The sequence below is a fragment of the Aotus nancymaae genome, unplaced genomic scaffold, assembly GCF_030222135.1.
Source record: "Aotus nancymaae isolate 86718 unplaced genomic scaffold, 86718_ANA_hifiasm-v0.15.2.pri h1tg000036l, whole genome shotgun sequence".
NCBI lineage: Eukaryota > Metazoa > Chordata > Mammalia > Primates > Aotidae > Aotus > Aotus nancymaae.
The window spans coordinates 38,434,971-38,453,899 of NW_026988450.1; the positions used below are offsets into that span (position 1 = coordinate 38,434,971).

Genomic DNA, 18,929 nt, shown 5'->3' on the forward strand with positions numbered 1-18,929 from the left:
ACTTAGAGAGGAATATAAGTGAATTGATGGAGCTGCAAAACACAACAAAAGAACTTCACGAAGCATGCACAAGTTTCAACAGCCGAATTGACCAAGCAGAAGAAAGGATATCAGAGGTCAAAGATCAACTCAATGAAATAAAATAAGAAGGCAAGATTAGAGAAAACAGGGTAAAAAGGAATGAACAAAGTCAACAAGAAATATGGGACTATGTGAAAAGACCTAATCTACGTTTGATAGCTGTACCTGAATGTGACAAAGAGAATGAATCCAAGCTGGAAAATACTCTTCAGGATATTATCCAGGAAAACCTCCCCAACATAGCAAGGCAGGCCAATATTCAAATCCAGGAAATACAGAGAATACCAAAAAGATATTCCTCAAGAAGAGCAACCCCAAGGCACATAATCGTCAGATTCACCAGGGTTGAAATGAAGGAGAAAATGCTAAGGGCAGCCAGAGAGAAAGGTCGGGTTACCCACAAAGGGAAGCCCAGACTCACAGCAGATCTCTCAGCAGAAACCCTACAAGCCAGAAGAGAATGGGGGCCAATATTCAACATCCTTAAAGAAAACAACATTCAACCCAGAATTTCATATCCAGCCAAACTAAGCTTCATAAGTGAAGGGAAAATAAAACCCTTTGTGAACAAGCAAGTACTCAGAGAATTCATCACCACCAGGCCTGCTTTACAAGAGCTCCTGAAAGAGGCACTACACATAGAAAAGAAAAACCAGTACCAGCCACTCAAAAAACATACCAAATGATAAAGGGCATCAATACAACGAACAATATGCATCAACTAACAGGCAAAAAATTCAGCTAGGATCGAAATGGCAGGATCAAATTCACACATAACCATATTAACCCTAAACGTAAATGGACTAAATGCCCCAATCAAAAGACACAGACTGGCAAATTGGATAAAAAGCCAAAACCCATCAGTGTGCTGTATCCAGGAAACCAATCTCACATGCAAGGATACACAAAGGCTCAAAATAAAGGGATGGAGGAAGATTTACCAAGCAAATGGAGAGCAAAAAAAAAGCAGGAGTTGCAATTCTCATCTCTGATAAAATAGACTTTAAAGCAACAAAGATCAAAAGAGACAAAGGACATTACATAATGGTAAAAGGATCAATGCAACAAGAAGAGCTAACGATCCTAAATATATATGCACCCAATACAGGAGCACCCAGATACATAAGGCAAGTTCTTAATGACTTACAAAGAGACTTAGACTCCCACACAATAATAGTGAGAGACTTTATCACCCCATTGTCAATATTGGACAGATCGATGAGACAGAAAATTAACAAGAATATCCAGGACATGAACTCAGACCTGGACCAAGCAAACCTAATAGATATTTACAGAACTCTCCACCCTAAATCCACAGAATATACATTCTTATCAGCACCACATCACACCTACTTTAAAATTGACCACATAATTGGAAGTAAATCACTCCTCAGCAAATACAAAAGAATGGAAACCATAACAAACAGTCTCTCAGACCACAGTGCAATCAAGTTAGAATTCAGAATTCAGAAACAAACCCAGAACTGCACAGCTTCATGGAAACTGAACAACTTTCTCTTGAATGTTGACTGGATAAACAATGAAATGAAGGCAGAAATAAAGATGTTCTTTGAAACCAACGAGAACGAATACACCACATACCAGAATCTCTGGGACACATTTAAAGCAGTCTCTAGAGGAAAATATATAGCAATAAGTGCCCACATGAGAAGAAAGGAGAGAACTAAAATTGACACCCTATCGTCAAAATTGAAAGAGCTAGAGGAGCAAGATCAAAAAAACTCAAAACCTAGCAGAAGACAAGAAATAACTAAGATCAAAGCAGAACTGAAGGAGATAGAGACACGAAAAACCCTTCAAAAAATCAATAAATCCAGGAGCTGGTTTTTTGAAAAGATCAACAAAATAGACAGACCACTAGCCAGACTAATAAAAAAGAAAAGAGAGAATAACCAAATAGATGCAATAAAAAATGATAAAGGGGATATCACCACAGATTCCACAGAAATTCAAACCATCATCAGAGATTATTACAAACAACTCTATGCACATAAATTAGAAAACCTGGAAGAAATGGATAAATTCCTGGACAGTAGCCTCCTCCCATGCCTAAACCAGGAAGAAGTCGAAACCCTGAATAGACCAATAACAAGGTCTGAAGTCGAGGCAGCAATTAAGAGCCTACCACCCAAAAAAAGCCCAGGCCCAGATGGTTTCACAGCCGAATTCTACCAGACATACAAAGAGGAACTGGTACCATTCCTACTGAAACTATTCCAAATAATCCAAAAAGAGGGAATCCTTCCCAAATCATTTTATGAGACCAACATCATCCTAATACCAAAACCCAGCAGAGACTCAATAAGAAAAGAAAACTACAGGCCAATATCCATGATGAACATACATGCAAAAATCTTCAATAAAATACTGGCAAGCCGATTACAACAGCACATCAAAAAGCTTATCCACCCTGATCAAGTAGGATTCATCCCGGGGATGCAAGGCTGGTTCAACATACACAAGTCTATAAACGTAATTCACCACATAAACAGAACCAAAAACAAAAACCACATGATTATCTCAATTGATGCAGAGAAGGCCTTCAACAAAATTCAACAGCCCTTTATGCTAAAAACCCTCAATGAACTAGGTATTGATGGAACATATCTCAAAATAATAAAAGCTATTTATGACAAACCAACAGCCAATATCATATTGAATGGGCAAAAACTGGAAGCATTCTCTTTGAAATCTGGCACTAGACAAGGATGCCCTCTCTCACCACTCCTATTCAATATAGTACTGGAAGTTCTAGCCAGAGCAATCAGGCAAGAAAAAGAAATAAAGGTTATTCATATAGGAAAGGAGGAAGTCAAATTGTCTCTATTTGCAGACGACATGATTGTATATCTAGAAGACCCCATCGTCTCAGCCCAAAATCTCCTGAAACTGAGAAGCAACTTCAGCAAAGTCTCAGCATACAAAATCAATGTGCAAAAATCACAAGCATTCCTATACACCAATAACAGACTTAAAGAGAGCCAAATCAAGAACGAACTGCCATTCACAATTGCTACAAAGAGAATAAAATACCTAGGAATACAACTAACAAGGAACGTAAAGGACCTCTTCAAGGAGAACTACAAACCACTGCTCAACAAAATAAGAGAGGACACAAACAGATGGAGAAACATTCCATGTTCATGGTTAGGAAGAACCAATATCGTGAAAATGGCCATACTGCTCAAAGTAATTTACAGATTCAACGCTATCCCCATCAAGCTACCAATGACCTTCTTCACAGAACTGGAAACAACCACCTTAAACTTCATATGGAACCAAAAGAGAGCCCATATAGCCAACTGAATTCTAAGCAAAAAGAACAAAGCGGGAGGCATCACACTACCAGACATCAAACTATACTACAAGGCTACAGTAATCAAAACAGCATGGTACTGGTACCAAAACAGAGATATAGACCAATGGAACAGAACAGAGGCTTCGAAGCCAACACAACATATCTACAACCATCCGATCTTTGACAAACCTGACAAAAACAAGCAATGGGGAAAGGATTCCCTGTTTAATAAGCGGTGTTGGGAAAACTGGCTAGCCATGTGCAGAAAGCAGAAACTGGACCCCTTCCTGACACCTTACACTAAAATTAACTCCAGATGGATTAAAGATTTAAACATAAGACCTAATACCATAAAAACCATAGAAGAAAATCTAGGCAAAACCATTCAGGACATAGGCGTAGGCAAGGACTTCATGACCAAGACACCAAAAGCATTGGCAACAAAAGCCAAAATAGACAAATGGGACCTAATCAAACTTCACAGGTTCTGCACGGCAAAAGAAACAGTCATTAGAGTGAATCGGCAACCAACAGAATGGGAAAAAATTTTTGCAGCTTACCCATCTGACAAAGGGCTGATATCCAGAATTTACCAAGAACTAAAACAGATTTACAAGAAAAAAACAAACAAGCCCATTCAAAAGTGGGCGAAGGATATGAACAGACACTTCACAAAAGAAGACATACATGAAGTCAACAAACATATGAAAAAATGCTCATAATCACTGGTCATTAGAGAAATGCAAATCAAAACTACATTGAGATACCATCTCACACCAGTTAGAATGGCGATCATTAAAAAAATCTGGAGACAACAGATGCTGGAGAGGATGTGGAGAAATAGGAACACTTTTACACTGTTGGTGGGAGTGTAAATTAGTTCAACCATTGTGGAAGACAGTGTGGCGATTCCTCAAGGACCTAGAAATAGAAATTCCATTTGACCCAGCAATTCCATTACTGGGTATATATCCAAAGGATTATAAATCGTTCTACTATAAGGACACATGCACACGAATGTTCACTGCAGCACAGTTTACAATAGCAAAGACCTGGAACCAACCCAAATGCCCATCGATGATAGACTGGATGGGGAAAATGTGGCACATATACACCATGGAATATTATGCAGCCATCAAAAACGATGAGTTTGCGTCCTTTGTAGGGACATGGATGAACCTGGAAACCATCATTCTCAGCAAACTGACACAAGAACACAAAATCAAACACCGCATGTTCTCACTCATAGGCGGGTGTTGAACAATGAGAACACATGGACACAGGGAGGGGAGCACTACACACTGGGGTCTGTTGGGGGGAAATAGGGGAGGGACAGCGGGGGGTGGGGAGTTGGGGAGAGATAGCATGGGGAGAAATGCCAGATATAGGTGAAGGGGAGAAAGGCAGCAAATCACACTGCCACGTATGCACCTATGCAACAATCTTGCGTGTTCCTCACATGTACCCCCAAACCTAAAAAGCAATTAAAAAAGAAAAGAAAAGAAACTGAAGATGTCACAAATAAATGTAACAATATCCTGTGTTCACAGATTGGAAGAATTAATATTGTCAAAATATCCATACTATACAAAGCAATTTACAGACTCAATGCAACCCCTATCAAAATTCCAATACTATTTTTCACAGAGATAGAAAAAACAAGCAGAAAATTCATGTGGAGCCACAAAAGACCCTGAATAGCCAAAGTAATCTTGAGGGAAAGAAACAAAGCTGGAGGGATTACATTACTGAATTTTAAAATATATTACAAACTATAATAATTAAAACAGCATGATACTCAAATTAAAACAGACACATCAAGCAATGGAATAAGACAGAGAGCCCAAAAGTAAACCCACATATCTATGATCAATTAAGTTCCAAAAAAGATGCTAAGAATGCACAATGGAGAAAAGACAGTCTTCTTTAAGTGGTATTAGGAGAACTGAATATCAATATACAGAAAAATAAAAATAGACTCTTTTCCACCACTTATAGAAAAATCAACTCAAAATTAATTAAATTTTTAAATTCAAGACTTGAAACTGTAAAACTACTAGTAAAAAACATATGGGAAAAGCTCCATGACATTGGAATGGACAGACATTTCTTGCATATGACCCCAAAAGCACAGGCAATGAAAGCAAAAATAGACAAATGAGATTACATCAAATTGAAAAGCTTATGCCCAGCAGAGGAAACAACTAACACAGATTCGCAGATAATATTTGCAAATCATATGTTAGATAAGGGACCAATATCCAAAACATACGGAGTACTTGACTACTCAATAACAAGAAAACAAATAATCCCAAACTTCTGCCTGGACATTTAGGCATTTCTATACATCTTCTGAAATCTAGGTGAGGTTCACAAACCTCAAGTCTTCACTCCTGTGCACCCACAAGCTCAACACCATGTGAAGCTGACAAGGGTTGGAGATTCCCCACTCTGCAGCTATGGCCCGAGCTGTACCTTGTCCCCTTTTAGCCATGGCTGGAGCAGCTGGGATACAGGGCATCAAATACTGAGACTGCACACAGAAGGGAGGTGCTGGACCCAACCCAGGAAACCATTTTCCTTCCTAGGCTTCTGGGCCTGTGATGGGAGGGGCTCCCATGAAGGTCTCAGACATGCCCTAAAGAGATTTTCCCCATTTCTTGCTGATTAGCATTTGACTCCTAGTTACTTATGCCAATTTCGGCTGCTGGTTTGAATTTCTCCTCAGAAAATCATTTTTTTCTTTTCTACGACATCATCAGGCTGCAAATATTTCAAAATTTTATTCTCTGCTTCCTCTTGAACACTTCACTGCTTAGAAATTTCTTCCATCAGATATCCTAAATCATCTCTCTCAAGTTCAAAGTTCCACAGATCTCTAGGGCAGGGGCTAAATGACAGTCTCTTTGCATAGCAAAGGTGACCTTTATTGCAGTTCCCAACAAATTCCTCAGCTCCATCTGAGACCACCTCAGCTTGGACTTTATTATTCATATCACTATCAGCATTTTGGTCAAAGTCATTCAACAGGTCTCTAGGAAGTACCAAATTTTCCCATCTTCTGAGCCCTTCAAACTGTTCCAACCTCTGCCTGATACCCAGTTGCAACGTCACATCCACATTTTTACAGCAACACTCCACTCTGCCAGGACCAATTTACTGTATTTGTCCATTCTCATGCTGCTATAAAGATGTATCTGAGACTGGTTAATTTATAAAGGAAAGAGGTTTAACTGACTCACAGTTCCACAGGGCTGGGGAGGCCTCAGGAAACTTAAAATCATGGCAAAAGGGGAAGCAAACACATGCTTCTTCACATGACAGCAGCAAGAAGTACAGAGCAAAGAGGGGAAAGCCCCTTATAAAACCATCAGATCTTGTGAGAACTCAGTATCAGGAGAATAGCATGAAGACAACTGCCCCATGATTGAATTAACTCCCACTGGGTCCCTCCCATGACTGGTGGGAATTATGGGAACTACAATTCAAGATAAGATTTGGGTGGGGACACAGCCAAATCATATCAGGCAATAAGGTCATTTTAATTACAGTAATTATCTGATCTATAAGCATGGGATGTTTTTTCATTTGTTTGTGTCATCAAAAATTTTTTTCAGCAGCATATTGTAGTTTTCCTTATAGAGACCTTTCACTTCTTTGGTTAAATATATTCCTAGGTATTTTGTATTTTTCATAGTTATTGTAATGAAATTGCCTTTTTTATTTGGTTATCACCTTGATCATTATAAGGATATGGAAATGATACTGACTTTTGTACATTTCTTTTGTATCCTGAACTTTACTGAATTCATTTATCAAATCTAAGTTGTTTTTTTTTTTAATAGAATCTTGAAGGTTTTCTAGATATGAAGTCATATCATCAACAGAGATATACTGAATTCCTCTTTTCCAATTTGGATGCTTTTATTTCTTTACCTGGCTTACTTACAGTATTATGCTGAATAGGAGTGGTGAAAGTGGGAATCCTTGTCTTATTTCTAGTTCTTAAAGGGAATGCTTTCATTTTCCTCATTCAGTATGATATTGGCTATTGGTTTGGCATACATGGCTTTTATTATATTAAGGTTTGTTCCTTCTGTGCCTAATTGGTTGAGGCTTTTTATCACGAAGGGTGGATAAATTTTATCAAATGCCTTTTGCATCTATTGAGGTGATCATATGGTTTTTTTCCTTAATTATGTTTTTGTGGTGAAGCACATTAATTGGTTCACATACAGTAAACCATCCTTGCATACCTGGTATAAAACCCACTTGATGATGCTGTACTAACTTTTTGATGTGCTGTTTGATTTGGCTTGGTGGTATTTTGCTTAGGATTTTTGCATCTATGTTAATCGGGGATATTTATCTGTAATTTTCTTTTTTGTTGTTGTGTCCTTATATGTTTTTGATATCAGTATGATACCGGGTTCATAGAATAAATTAGGAAGAATTCTCACCTCCTCGATTTTTTTGAAACAGTTTCAGAAGACTGGTATCAGTTTCTCTTTGTATATTTGGCAGAATATGGCTGTGAATTCATCTGGTACTGTACTCTTTTTTGTTGAGAAATTTTGTATTACTTATCCAGTCTCACAACACATTATTCATCTGTTCAGGATTTATATTTCTTCCTGGTTCAAATGTGGAAGCTTGTATGTTTCCAGGAATATTTCTATTTTCTCTAAGTTTTCCAGTTTGTGAACATATAGTTGTTCATAGTAGTCTCTGATGACGTTTTGTATTCCTGTGGTATCATTTATAATGTCTCTTTCTTCATTTTTCCTTTTGTTTATTTGGTTCCTCCCTGTGCTGATAAGAAGAATATATATACTGCAGTTGTTGAGTAGAATGTTCTGTATGTTTCGTGGGTTCATTTTTTTCTAGAGTATAGTTTATGTCTAATGTTTCTTTGTTGATTTTCTGTCCAGATGATTTGTCTAATGCTGTGAGTAAAATCTCCCACTATTACTGCACTGCTGTTACTCAAAACCGCACAACTACATGGAAACTAAAAAACCTGCTCCTGAATGACTACTGGACAAATGATGAAATGAAGGAAGAAATAAAGATGTTCTTCAAAACCAATGAAAACGAAGACACAACGTACCAGAATCTTTGAGACACATTTAAAGCAGTGTCTAGAGGAAAATTTATAGCACTAAATGCCTACCAGAGAAGTGAGAAAAGATATAAAATCAATACCCTAATGTTAAGATTAAAAGAACTGGAGAAGCAACATCAAACAAATTCAAAAGCTAGCAGAAGGCAAGAAATAACTAAGATCAAAGCAGAACTGAAGGAGATAGAGACACAAAAAATCCTTCAAAAAATCAATAAATCCAGGAGCTGGTTTTTTGAAAAGATGAACAAAATAGATAGACCACTAGCCAGTCAAACAAAAAAGAAAAGACAGAAGATTCAAATAGATGAAATAAAAAATGATAAAGGAGATATCCCCACCAATCTCACAGAAATACAAACTTCCATCAGAGATTACTACAAACACCTCGATACAAATAAACCAGTAAATCTAGAAGAAATGGATAAATTCCTGGACACTTAAGCCCTCCCAAGACTAAACCAGGAAGAAGTTGAATTCCTGAATAAATCAATAACAAGGTCTGAAGTTGAGGCAGCAATTAATAGCCTGCCAACCAAAAAAGTCCAGGACCAGACAGGTTCACTGCTAAATTCTACCAGAGGGACAAAGAGAAACTGCTACCATTCCTTCTGAAACTGTTTCAAACAATACAGAAAGAAGAAAACCTCCCTAACTCATTTTATAGACCGTCATCATCCTGATACCAAAACCTGGCAGAGATGCAACTAAAAAAGAAAATTTCAGGCCAATATCCATGATCAACATTGATGCAAAAATCTTCAATAAAATACTGGCAAACTGAATCCAACAGCACATCAAAAAGCTTATCCATCACAATCAAGTCAGCTTCATCCCAGGTATGCAAGGCTGGTTCAACATCCGCAAATCTATAAACATAATTCATCACATAAGCAGAACCAAAGACAAAAACCACATGATTATCTCAATAGATACAGAGAAGGCCTTCAAAAAAATTCAACAGCACTTTATGCTAGAAACTCTCAATAAACTAGGTATCAACGGATTGTACCTAAACATAACAAGAGCTATTTATGACAAACCCACAGCCAATATCATACTGAATAGCCAAAACCTGGAAGCATTCCCTTTGAAAACTGGCACGATGCAAGGACGCCCTCTCTCACCACTCCTATTCAACACAGTATTGAAGTTCTGGCTAGGGCCATCAGGCAAGAGAAAGAAATAAAGGGTATTAGACTAGGAAGAGAGGACGTCAAATTGTCCCTGTTTGCAGATGACATGATTGTATATTTAGAAAACCCCATCATCTCAGCCCAAAATCTCCTTAAGCTAATAAGCAACTTCAGCAAAGTCTCAGGATACAGAATCAATGTGCAAAAATCACGAGCATTCCTATATACCAATAATAGACAGAGACCCAAATCATGAGTGAACTCCCACTAACAATTGCTACAAAAAGAATAAAATGCCTAGGACTACAACTAACAAGGTATGTGAAGGACCTCTTTAAGGAGAACTACAAACCACTGCTCAAGGAAATAAGAGAAGACACAAACAGATGGAAAAACGTTCCATGCTCATGGTTACGAAGTATCAATATTATGAAAATGGCCATACTGCCCAAAGTAATTTATAGATTAAATGCTATCCCCATCAAGCTACCATTGACTTTCTTCACAGAATTGAAAAAAACCACCTTAAACTTCATATGGAACCAAAAAAGAGCCTGCATAGCCAAGACAATCTTAAGCAAAAAAAAAAAAAACAAAGCTGGAAGTATCACACTACCTGACTTCAAACTATATTACAAGGCTACAGTAACCAAAACAGCATGGTACTGATACCAAACAGAGATACAGACCAATGGAACAGAACAGAGGCCTCAGAGGCAATGCCACACAACTACAACCATCTGATCTTTGACAAACCTGGCAGAAACAAGCAATGGGGAAAGGATTTCCTATGTAATAAATGATGTTGGGAAAACTGGCTAGCCATATGTAGAAAGCTGAAACTGGATCCCTTCCTTATACCTTATACAAAAATTAACATAGATGGATCAAAGATTTAAACATGAGGCCTAACACTATAAAAAACTCTAGAAGAAAACCTAGGCAATATCATTCAGGACATAGGCATGGGCAACGACTTCATGACTAAAACACCAAAAGCAATGGCAACAAAAGCCAAAATAGACAAATGGGTTCTAATTAAACTTATGAGCTTCTGTACGGCAAAAGAAGCTATCAATAGAGTCAACCGGCAATCAACAGAATGGGAAAAAAATTTTTGCAACCTACCCATCTGACAAAGGGCTAATATCCAGAATCTACAGAGAACTTAAATTTACAAGATAAAAACAAACAACCCCATCAAAAAGTGGGCAAAGGATATGAACAGACACTTTTCAAAAGAAGACATTTATGCAGCCAACAAATATATGAAAAAAAGCTATCATCACTGGTTATTAGAGAAGTGCACATCAAAACCACACTGAAATATCACCTCACGCCAGTTAGAATGGTCATCATTTAAAATTCAGGAGAGGATAGATGCTGAAGAGGATGTGGAGAAGTAGGAACACTTTTACACTGTTGGTGGGAGTGTAAATTAATTCAACCATTGTGGAAGACAGTGTGGCGATTCCTCAAGGATCTGGAAATAGAAATAACATTTGACCCAGCAATCCCATTACTGGGTCTATACCCAAAGGATTATAAATCATTCTATTATAAAGACACATGCACATGTTTATTGCAGCACTGTTCACAATAGCAAAGAGTTGGAATCAACCAAAGACTTTATAGACTGGATAAAGAAAATGTGACACATATACACCATGGAATACTATGCAGCCATGAAAAGGGATGAGTTCATGTCCTTTGCAGGGACATGGATGTAGCTGCAAAACTATCATTCTCAGCAAATTGACACAAGAATAGAAAAAGAAACACTGCATGTTCTCACTCATAAGTGGGTGTTGAACAATGAAAACACATGGATACAGGGAGGGGAATATCACACATTGGGACCTGGGGGGTAGGGGGATATGGGAGGAATAGCAGGGGGTGGGGAGATTGGGGAGAAATAACATTAGAAGAAATACCTAATGTAGATGACGGAGTGATGGATACAGCAAACCACCACCATGGCACGTGTATACCTATGTAACAAATCTGCATGATCTGCACATGCACCCCAGAACTTAAAGTATAATAAATAATTGTTTTAAAAAAAGAAGAAAACAGTGCTCAATAAAGTCAATAACCTTTGTGAAAAAATAAATAAAACATTAGATTGGGAGAGGCAAAGTAATTATTTTTAGAATTCTCTTTAGAGCTCTAAAAAGAACTATTGGGAAGAACAATTAATACACATGTCAACATTGTCATCATAAATTGTTACTAAAAGATTTTGTGTCTCCTCTAAATGAACTGTTGCTAAAATCCAAATACAAACTAAAAAGATAAGCCAATATAAATATTTTTTTAAAAAAGGAAAGAAAGTAAGTGTGTGGAGAAATAGCTATTCTCATCATCTACAGGAAAAGAAAACTAGTATAACTTCAATGAAGAACAATTCAATGACATCAACCAAAGTTACAAATGAACATACTCTTTTATCCAGCAATTTGGCTTCTGGAATATGTAGATATACATGTATGAAATGACATAAGCAAAAATTAACTATTGCAGCATTATCTATAACACCATATGTGTGGAAACAAAGTAAATGCCTGTCAATGGGGGATAAATTGTGGTATATCCATCAGCCTTTAGAAAATAAAAAAGGATGAGGGAGGTTTTTATGCATTTATATGGAAACATATCCAAAATATACTAAGTAAAAAACAAGCAAAGTGAACAGGTATACAGCGTTATAATAATTACATAAAACTGACAGATATTTGATATATATTTTTATATATATAATTAAGTATAAATATGCATATGTAATCTATAAATACATATTTATAATATATATTATATTATATATATAAATATTTATATATAAATATATAGAAATATGACAATATATAAATATGAAAAGACAATAAATATAGGGACTATATAAATCTATATTTATATATGCATATATAATATATGCATGTTTACACATGTGCATGTTTTTTATATTTAAGCCAGTTAACTTTTTATTGAAGTATAATATGTATTCAGAAAAATGTTTGTGAGTGTAATCTCCAAGAATTTTCATAAACTGAATACACTTATGCAACTTGCACCTAGATCCTAGGTCCTGAATAAAAAAATAGAACATTACCATTATCCCAAATGCCTCATCATTCCCTTCTAATCAATGCCTCTCCCCTACTAGAGAGAAGATTTCTATAAGCATAAGTTAGTTTTATTTTTGTACTTTATACAAATGGGCCCATGCAATATGTACTCTTCTGTATCTGGCTTTTTTCATCCAACATTATATTTGTACACTGTTTAATTTCATTGCCATTTCACATTACATTGCATAAATGTGCCAAAATTCATTTATCTATTCTACTATTTATCAATGTTTGGGTAATTTCCAGTTTGAGACTATTATAAATAACACTGCTATGAACATTCTAGTAGATGCATACACATGTCCACATACCTAAGCAAGGAATTACTGCATCACAGGGTCTGCATATCTGCAATTGTAATAGATACTGACATACAATTTACAAAATTGTACCAATCAACACTACCATGAGCAGTATTCCTGTTGCTCCAAATCCTCACTCACATTTGTACCAATCAACACTCCCATGAGCAGAGTTCCTGTTGCTCCAAATCCTCACTCACACTTGGTATATTCTGTCTTTTTAATTTTATTCATTCTACTATTTGGATAGTAGTGTTGCACTGTAGCTAAAATTCATGGTTCCCTGATAATTAATGATGTTGAGTACCTTTTCATCTCTTTTTCAAGGGATCTAAGTCCTTTACTTAATTTTTCTACTGCATTATGTGTCCTTATTGTTTTAAATTTTAAACCATGTGAATATGGTTTTTTAAAATAAATTTAAAAGTAATGTAATTAACAATACAAATAAATTCCATGAAGTTCTATGCTTCATGCTCTCTCCTTCTTAGAGATGTATATTAGCATTTCAAAAGCTCTAAAAAGCTCTGCATTTTTCACCACCACAAAACAGTTTAGAGAAATGTTGTTTCCCTTCTAAAATAATTTTCATAGAATTAACAATTGTTTCCTTTTTTTACTGGGATTTTTTTACAGTTCATTCTCCAACTTTATCCTGTATTTCATTAGATCTATCAAACATCTATCACTATAATTTCTCAAATACTCAAAATTAGATAATCTATCATTTCAATTACTGTAACTACTGTTTTCTCTTGAAGTCTGCCATCTCCCTGTTCAGTGAAAATGGGTTGCTCTCCAATTCTCCCACATTTCTCTCACCCTGGAGTTTCCCTTCTTAATTTCCTGGTCTTGTTTTCTGGATCCCACCTCTTTCTTTTTCTTGGCCTACTCTCATGTTTTGTTGGAACACATTCTCTAGGAGCTTTTTTTTTTTTTTTTTTCCAAAAAAACAAAAGTAAATGGAAAGTATTTCATCCTTGTATACGTGAAAATGTTTTTATTCTGCCCTTATATTTAACAGATAGTTTGACTACAGAATTCTAAGTTGGAAATTACTGTCCTTTGGAATATTGAAAAAATTTCACTTCATTGTATGTTAGGATAACAATGACTTAATAACATTGTTAAGAAATCCAATGGCATTCTAAATCCCATACTCTTAATTTTTATTTTTGTCCTCTGAAAACGTTTAGAATCTTTCCTTTAGTCTTAGTGTTCTCACCTTTTTAATGATGTGCTTTAATGTAGGTCTTTTTATTCAGTGGGCCCTTTAAATATGAAGACCCCTGCCCTTTGGTCCTGGCAAAATTTTTAAAATTATTATTTGGATCATTTCTTCCCTGTTTATTTTTTGTTGTTGTTCTCTTTTTTTAGGACTCAGGTTTTTAATTAACTGACTGGATGAATGAATGAATGAATGGAAAAGTCTTCTGAGTAGTTTTTAAGAAAAAAGTTTACTGGCTGGGTGCGGTGGCTCACGCCCATAACCCCAGCACTTTGGGAGGCCAAGGTGGGCGGATCGCAAGGTCAGGAGTTCTAGACTAACTTGGCCAACATGGTGAAACCCGGTCTCTACTAAAAAATACAAAAATTAGCCGGGTATGGTGGTGGGCGCCTGTAATCCCAGCTACTCAGGAGGCTGAGGCAGAATTGCTTGAACCCGGCAGGCGGAGGTTGCAGTGAGCAGAGTGCCACTGCACTCCAGACTGGGTGACAGAGCAAGACTCCATCTCAGGGGAAAACAAAACAAACAAAAAAAACTTATTAAGCAGTAAAGCACAGAGTATCAGACCAACATTTAGTGCTGAACATTTTATTATAAATGATAATTTGAAACACACTATTGTCTACAACCTCCCACTATTGTAAAACCTAACATTGATACTCTCATTTCAGGTAATGCAAAACTACAATAAGCATTAACTCTCTGTAGGCAGAAATCTATTCCAGTCATTCCTTATTACTGAAGCTCTAGAATTCATTAAACACCTAGCATAGACTTGGTATTGTATATAATATTTGCACTCATACCTTACAAAATAGTCATCTAAGTAGAAAGGTGTTTAAGGCAGAAAGATGGAAAAATGTTTGCAGTCTTTTTTGGTTGGCATGAAACACCGACTGCATTCCTCCCAGGTTTATAAGAAAGAATTATTTGCAGTCTTACCTGGAGTTAGAGGGATGGACTCTCTCAAGGTTATTTTTCAATCTCTGTACATATAAACTTATGGGAGTAAGAAAGAAGAGGGAGAAAGGCAGATTCCATGTAACAGGTGTTAAACACCTGAACTTGCTCTACTATGACAGGGTTTATCATCCACCTCTCAGTCCTGAAGTGGCTGGAAATAAACGAAGATTGGAGTCCAGTTAAACAGGAGAGTGTAGAGCCTCTTAAGTGTGGAGCCCTCGGAATTTACCACACGCCCCAAATCGCTTCCTGCGCAAGCGCAGAGTTGGGACCGGCTCGAAGAGCAGAACCCCCCGCCGCCTAATAAAGCCCCCACCCGGACGCCGCTACCACCCGGGTTTGGCAACTTCCGGAAGACTTGTGGACCGTAGGAGAATCCTCTCGGGAATGGGGGATGGGGGCTGCTAACCAATCCGACACCGCCAGCAGGCCGAAGAGAGGGGGTTTCCCAAAAAGAAAACTTTCCCAAACCTGGGGGATGGGAAGAAAAGACAAAAGGAGCGCCTCTGGCTCTCTTTCCCACTTCCCGGCCGCCCGCCCCAGCCCCTCGGCCTCGGCCGCGCCAACGGACGGAGGATCCCGACAGCAGGCCGAGGCGAGAGCCAGGAGGGAGGGCCGCGAGCGGGCGGCCCCTCTCCCCGCCTCGCTGTCCGCCGCTGACGTCGTCTGCGAAGTTTGGGGAGGGAGGAGCTCGGACGGCCGGACCGAGCGGCGGCGCGCGCCCAGGAAGGCCGGGGCTGCGAGAGAGGAAGCTTCTCCGCGGCGCTACGGCGTTGTCCCCAGTCTTCAGAAAAGAAATCCGCTCTTGTTCGGAGAAACAGCGGCTGACGTGGGCCGCCCGGGGAATGGGAGGCCTCGTGACCTAGTGTCGCGGGGCAGTAAAGATCTTGCCGGCTTCGCTTGTGCAGGGGCGGATCTGGGCCCCCGAGAGTGGCGGGAGAGCCCTGGAAGCCCGCCGGAGCAGGGGGCACACCCGGAACCGGCCTGAGCGCTCGCGACCATGAACGGGGAGGCCATCTGCAGTGCCCTGCCCACCATTCCTTACCACAAGCTCGCCGACCTGCGCTACCTGAGCCGCGGCGCCTCGGGCACTGTGTCGTCCGCCCGTCACGCAGACTGGCGCGTCCAGGTGGCCGTGAAGCACCTGCACATCCACACCCCGCTGCTCGACAGGTAGGCAGCTACTGGGGTTTCCAGGAACAGCCCCCAACTCTCCTGCACCCCCTCAAGCCCCCGAACAAACGGACTCTAGAGCCCAAATGGCAGTGACCGCTTGGGGCCGGCCCCACCTCGTCACCTCTAGGCAGCCCTTCAAGCTTGGGAGGTAGGGAGCACCAACCCTTCCCGCTCTGGCACGGCAGGGGGCACCGGCTTCTCTGGAGATGCAGCAGTTGCGTTCCTCCAGGCATCTCTCTGTTGCCCTTCCTCTCCTTCCCTCTTGCTCCTAGGCGTCCTCTCTTCATACTCCAAAAATCAGCAATCTGCCTAACTCTAAACACCGTGTTTATTGAAATTGATGTGTGTTTATATATAGTGAGTGTGGGTTTTGTTTGCTTTGTTTTTTCCTTATTTTTGAAATCGGGCTGTAGGGCTGCACTGTCCAAGAGGTAGCTCTTAGCCACAGGTAGCTGTTGAACACTTGAAATGTGCCCATCCGAATTGAAATGTGAGCTAAGTGTAAAATACATACCAGAGTGTGAATGCTTAGTATTTATATAAAAAAAACTTATAATATTTTTATTAATAGTTGTTTATTGATTATATGGTGAAATAGTATTTTTGGTATCTTGGGTTAAATATAAGATGTTGAAATTTATTTCATGTGTTTCTTTTTACTTTATGTGGCCATGAGAAAATTTTAAATTGTATGTGGTGTTCACATTATATGTTTATTGAACAGCGCTGCTTTAGAATCTAGGATGTTTTCCTTTTTATTGTTTTTGTTTTGTTTGTGGTGTATTATGTGTATTCAGGAACGTGTAGTCAGGAGCGTTTTATGTCATACTCAATACTAGCAGTTCAGTTTGTCCCACTCTCAGTTTCTCTAACAGGGAAGATTGTAATAGAGGAAATGTGTGCTATTTTTGCCACAATAAATTGAACCAAAAGACTGTTAAATGGCCAAAAATTGTAGATGGCTTTCACTTATTAGTTTGTCCGGGTTTTAAGGAACAGTTAACATTAGTTTCTGTTTTCAGAGAAACATTTCAACCGCGTGCCATGACCTGTGACTGTGTATTAATCAATGGTCTGGTCACTAGTCTTGTGTATTTTACTTCCTACAGGGATTTTACTAGGCCCAGCATTCAGCTCTTAGTGAGTTAACATCCATGATTGCAACATTCTCTTCTCCTCCTATATCTAATGTGAAAATACATCATCACAGATGCCTAATGGGCCAGAAGCTGTGAGTATGCAGTATCAGATAAATTCCTCAGCTTCCGCCTTGCCAGTTACTGGATTTTCACCTACCTGTGGCTTTTTTTCATTGTCTCTCACTGTCAGGCTTAGATGGCCTAAATGGCACAGATTTGGCCACTTCTTGTCTGTCATAATCCAGATTAAGTGATATACAAGGTGTGGTGTCTGTTTACTTTGGGCCTTCCATTCTGTGGAGCGAGTGCTGGGCAAGTATGTATGTGTGTCTGTAGTCAACTTTTAAAGGTGGTGGTTAGAGAGGACAGATATATGTTAGAACCAGTTATGCAAATACTATATGGAAATGTAACACTGATGAACCCATTAGGTATTGAAAAGCCAATTGATCCTCCCATTTTGGGTGCTGCTTCTCAAGATTTTAATTTATCTCAACTTTGTGTGGTTTGGAGACCAAGAAGTGAAGAGGGAGTTTCCTTCCCATACTCATGAACAATTTTCATAGTCTAAAATTCTTCACTGAATTGGGTAGGAAATTAATTCTGTCTTCAAGGGAGCCATAAGATCAGTGAAACACTCTGGCATTACTGTATCACATTCTTTTCTCCAATTTGTTACCTCAGATCTTATCATTGCAGTATTTATGTAGTCTGAGTGTTAGTTGATACTATGCAGTTGACTCACTGGTGTCTCTTTCCTCACTTATAGGAATAATAAATGCATGTGTTTCTCCGGCTATGGAGAACAATGTTTGCATTGTTTTTTTGGATGACCTGAAAGAAAAATAAGTTTATGCAGTGTTACATGTTCTTATTTTAATGTTTGGTGAATCAGTCTCTATAACCTGACTTCTATCCGATGAGTGGACCTTCCCCAACAATCTTCCCACCCTTATAAGTAATGAGTCCAGTTGATTGTTCAAATACCCTGTACATGACATAACTTTTTAATTGAATTTTTGAGTTAATTTTGGTGATGTGACTATACAAGCTGTACTTTACACCTTTATTTTCAAAATGTAAAAATCAATTTTTAAAATATTTTGGCTTTTAAAAAAATTTCCCATTCACTCAATCTTGCCAAAAATCTGTCTTCAAGAACTTTCATACTATGATGTTCTTTGATCAAGCAACAGGGTAGAAAAAATGCAGGCTTTAAGGTCCCATGATTGTAATTCAAATCTGATGCCAACCCTGCCATTTATTAGTGTGACCAGAAAAGTATTAATTTTTCTGAGCCTCAGTGCCCTCATTTATAAAGTGGAGATAATGAAA

The 18,929-nt window shown here is 38.4% G+C and overlaps 1 protein-coding gene and 1 long non-coding RNA gene across 2 annotated transcripts in view; one reads left to right on the forward strand and one right to left on the reverse strand.

Moving 5' to 3' along the window:
• Positions 1 to 15,792, reverse strand: part of LOC135278025 (uncharacterized) — a 29,374-nt gene extending 13,582 nt beyond the window's left edge. Inside the window, exon 1 of the long non-coding RNA XR_010345574.1 lies at positions 15,259 to 15,792. This is a non-coding gene — a long non-coding RNA (uncharacterized LOC135278025). The remainder of the gene's footprint in view (positions 1 to 15,258) is intronic.
• A 244-nt stretch (positions 15,793 to 16,036) lies between these two features.
• The window catches only part of RIPK2 (receptor interacting serine/threonine kinase 2), a 35,999-nt gene continuing 33,106 nt past the window's right edge, over positions 16,037 to 18,929 (forward strand). The window contains exon 1 of the mRNA XM_012465089.3: positions 16,037 to 16,452. Coding sequence (XP_012320512.1) covers positions 16,280 to 16,452 — 173 coding nt within the window. The 5' untranslated portion in view covers positions 16,037 to 16,279. The remainder of the gene's footprint in view (positions 16,453 to 18,929) is intronic.